Below are 2,541 nucleotides of genomic sequence, written 5' to 3'. Positions count from 1 at the left end.
CACGGGTTGTTATGATCAGCGCCGCCGGCGCGTTGCTCCGCCGTGCCGGTCGGTGCACGGCACATGCCTCTGGATGGGTTTGCTCGCTCTGCCGCGGCGAGAAAAGCGGATCGCCATCACGTTCCCCGGTGCCACGACACGACACGACAGGACGATCTAATCCACGACAAAGAAAAAAAGCATTTCAATTACTCAGTGGAGGCATCAGTTTCACGAGATTGATGACAGAGATCGAAGCAGCAGCGAACAAAATTGATCAAAAATATGTACACATTTTGAGCGTTCATGTTAGCAGCCATGATCCATGAGTTACATGATCTTTGTCATACTAGCTAGATCTAGCTGAGCATCCTATTAAGAATGGAGGGAGGGGGAGAGCTACTAATCAATGGCGGGCGGGCGGGCGACGGCGTGCGCGGTTGGAAAGGACAGAAAGATCAGGCGACGCCAAGGAAGTCGAGCGCGGACTTGGCCATGACGGCGGCGAACTCCTGGAAGCTGATGACCCCGTCGCCGTCTGCGTCGGCGTCGCGCATCATCCGCGTGAGCTCCTCGAAGGTGAGCGGCTGGCCGAGGCGCGCCATGGAGCGCGCGAGCTCGGCGGCGGAGATGAAGCCGTTGCCGTCGCGGTCGAAGGCGCGGAACACCTCCAGCAGCTGGGCCTGGTCGACGAGGTGCGTCTGCGTGGTGAGCAGGGGCGCGATGGCGGCCGCCAGCTCGTCGAACTCCACGGCGCCGTTGCCGTCGGCGTCCATCCCCGCCAGCAGCGCGCGCACCTCCTCCCCCGTGGGGCGCAGGCCCAGCGACCGCAGCAGCGCCGCCAGCTCCAGCTGCGTCAGGCTGCCGTCGCCGTCCATGTCGAACCGCATGAAGATCTCGCGGAGCTGCTTCAGCTGGCTGCCCCGCAGCGCCGCGTGCTGCTGCTTCTTCGTCGGCGCCGGGACGGAGGCCGCCGCCGCCGCCGCCGCCGGTGCTGACCTCGTCATCGCTAGCAGCGCTGGTGAAATCCTTGAGGTTTGTTGAGATGGGCAATCAGCTGCTGGTAGAGGTAATGCCAGATGGCGCCCGAGCCGAGAGGGCTGACCGGGTTATTTAGGCTTTCTCCAACCATTCCCCCCATCCAACTCCCCCCAAACGTACTATTTACTATATTTTACTACCTCCCTCCAAAAGATTCCTCCCCCTATAACTCCTTCTCTCCAATCATTCCCCCCATATCTATTCCCCCTATATACTATCACTCATTAACTAACTATTTATTTAACGTTTTTGAATTAAAAAAAAATCATACAATATTTATACTGTCATAATACGTATTATCATCGTGTTACGGGGCTCAAACGAGATTAATATCGCGAAGAAACGGTGTGATTAGAGATATAGGGGGAGTTGAAACTCACCCTATACATGGAGGGAGTTTCAACTCCCCCCGTATATAGGGGGAGCTGTGGGGGGAGCCGTTGGAGGGCTCGCTCCCCCCAAAGCCCCCCCTACGTAGGGTGGGGGGAGGGATACGGGGTGCCCTTGGAGGTAGCCTTATGGAGGCCGAGGAGGCGGCGGATCTACCGGGAAGACGCGTCGCGTTGGGTATGGGCTGCCCGTTGCGCTGCCTGGAGACAGTGGAGAGCTGCGGCGGCCGGCCGAGGTGCGTCTGCGCATCAGAACTCAGAAGTGGTTTGGGGCTCTGTTTTTTCCTGGTTGCAACCGAGAGGGGTGTAACACCGTGTGTTAATCAAGGTGCTAATCACGTATTAATCCGCTAATTACGGGCTTAAGAAGGTCATTAGTGTTAATCAGTTCGCGTAGTAAACTTCGATTTAGCCGTGTTCGACTACATTTTTCTCCACGATCCGAGTCCCCTCAACTTTCGTCCAAAATCAAAGTTGTAGATCTTCTCTTCCTCTACAACTTCTATTTTGGCCAAATTTCGAGTTACCATATGAAATTTGGAGTTTCAACTGGTCAAAATCGAGTCAAAATCATTTAAATGTGTCACTGTTCTCTCCTATGCTGCATTGTGCTCACCCGACGCCCATACCGGCGACGCGTTGGTGACTCCACGCATCGCACGCGCCGGCGATCCTCGCCATCCGTGCTGCACCATCCTTATCCCGTGCGCGCGACCCTATTCGTTCCTCCTCCCCTTTCTTCTTCCTCGCACGTGAGTTGAGCCAAGCTCAAGCAGAGCCGCCGCCGAGCTCTGCGCCGACCACCCCTCGCCACCCCGCCTCGATTCGCCGTGCCCCGAGCCGCGCAGCCTCTCCCTTCCCCTCCTCCACCCATTCCCGAGCTCGGCCGCGCCCAAACCCGGCCGGAATCGGGCCCGCCATCGCCGGCCGCCATTGCCGCTCACCGGAGCTCTGCCCGCGCTCGTCGATCTTCCCCCTCCAGCCACCCTCCGCCCAAACCGAGCCCGCGGTGAGCTTCCCCGCGAGCCCCACTCTCTCCCCGACCCTTTCCCCGTTCCAAACCAGCGCCACCGCCGCCGGGCCGCCGCTGCGCCGCCGCGGGCCGCCCCTGAGCAGGCCCCAGCCGCGCAGA

At 59.2% G+C, this 2,541-nt stretch overlaps 1 protein-coding gene across 1 annotated transcript; it reads right to left on the bottom strand.

Annotated features, from left to right (window-relative positions):
- Window positions 1-222: 222 nt before the first annotated feature.
- On the bottom strand, window positions 223-1,081 carry LOC120667372 (probable calcium-binding protein CML14). The gene has a single exon (XM_039947459.1). It carries the CDS (start codon window positions 984-986, stop codon window positions 438-440), a length of 549 nt encoding a protein of 182 aa, XP_039803393.1. The 5' UTR covers window positions 987-1,081; the 3' UTR covers window positions 223-437.
- Window positions 1,082-2,541: the final 1,460 nt, after the last annotated feature.

Source organism: Panicum virgatum, chromosome 3N (genome assembly GCF_016808335.1).
Source record: "Panicum virgatum strain AP13 chromosome 3N, P.virgatum_v5, whole genome shotgun sequence".
Classification (NCBI taxonomy): domain Eukaryota; kingdom Viridiplantae; phylum Streptophyta; class Magnoliopsida; order Poales; family Poaceae; genus Panicum; species Panicum virgatum.
This window is presented reverse-complemented; position numbering and strand designations above follow the sequence as displayed.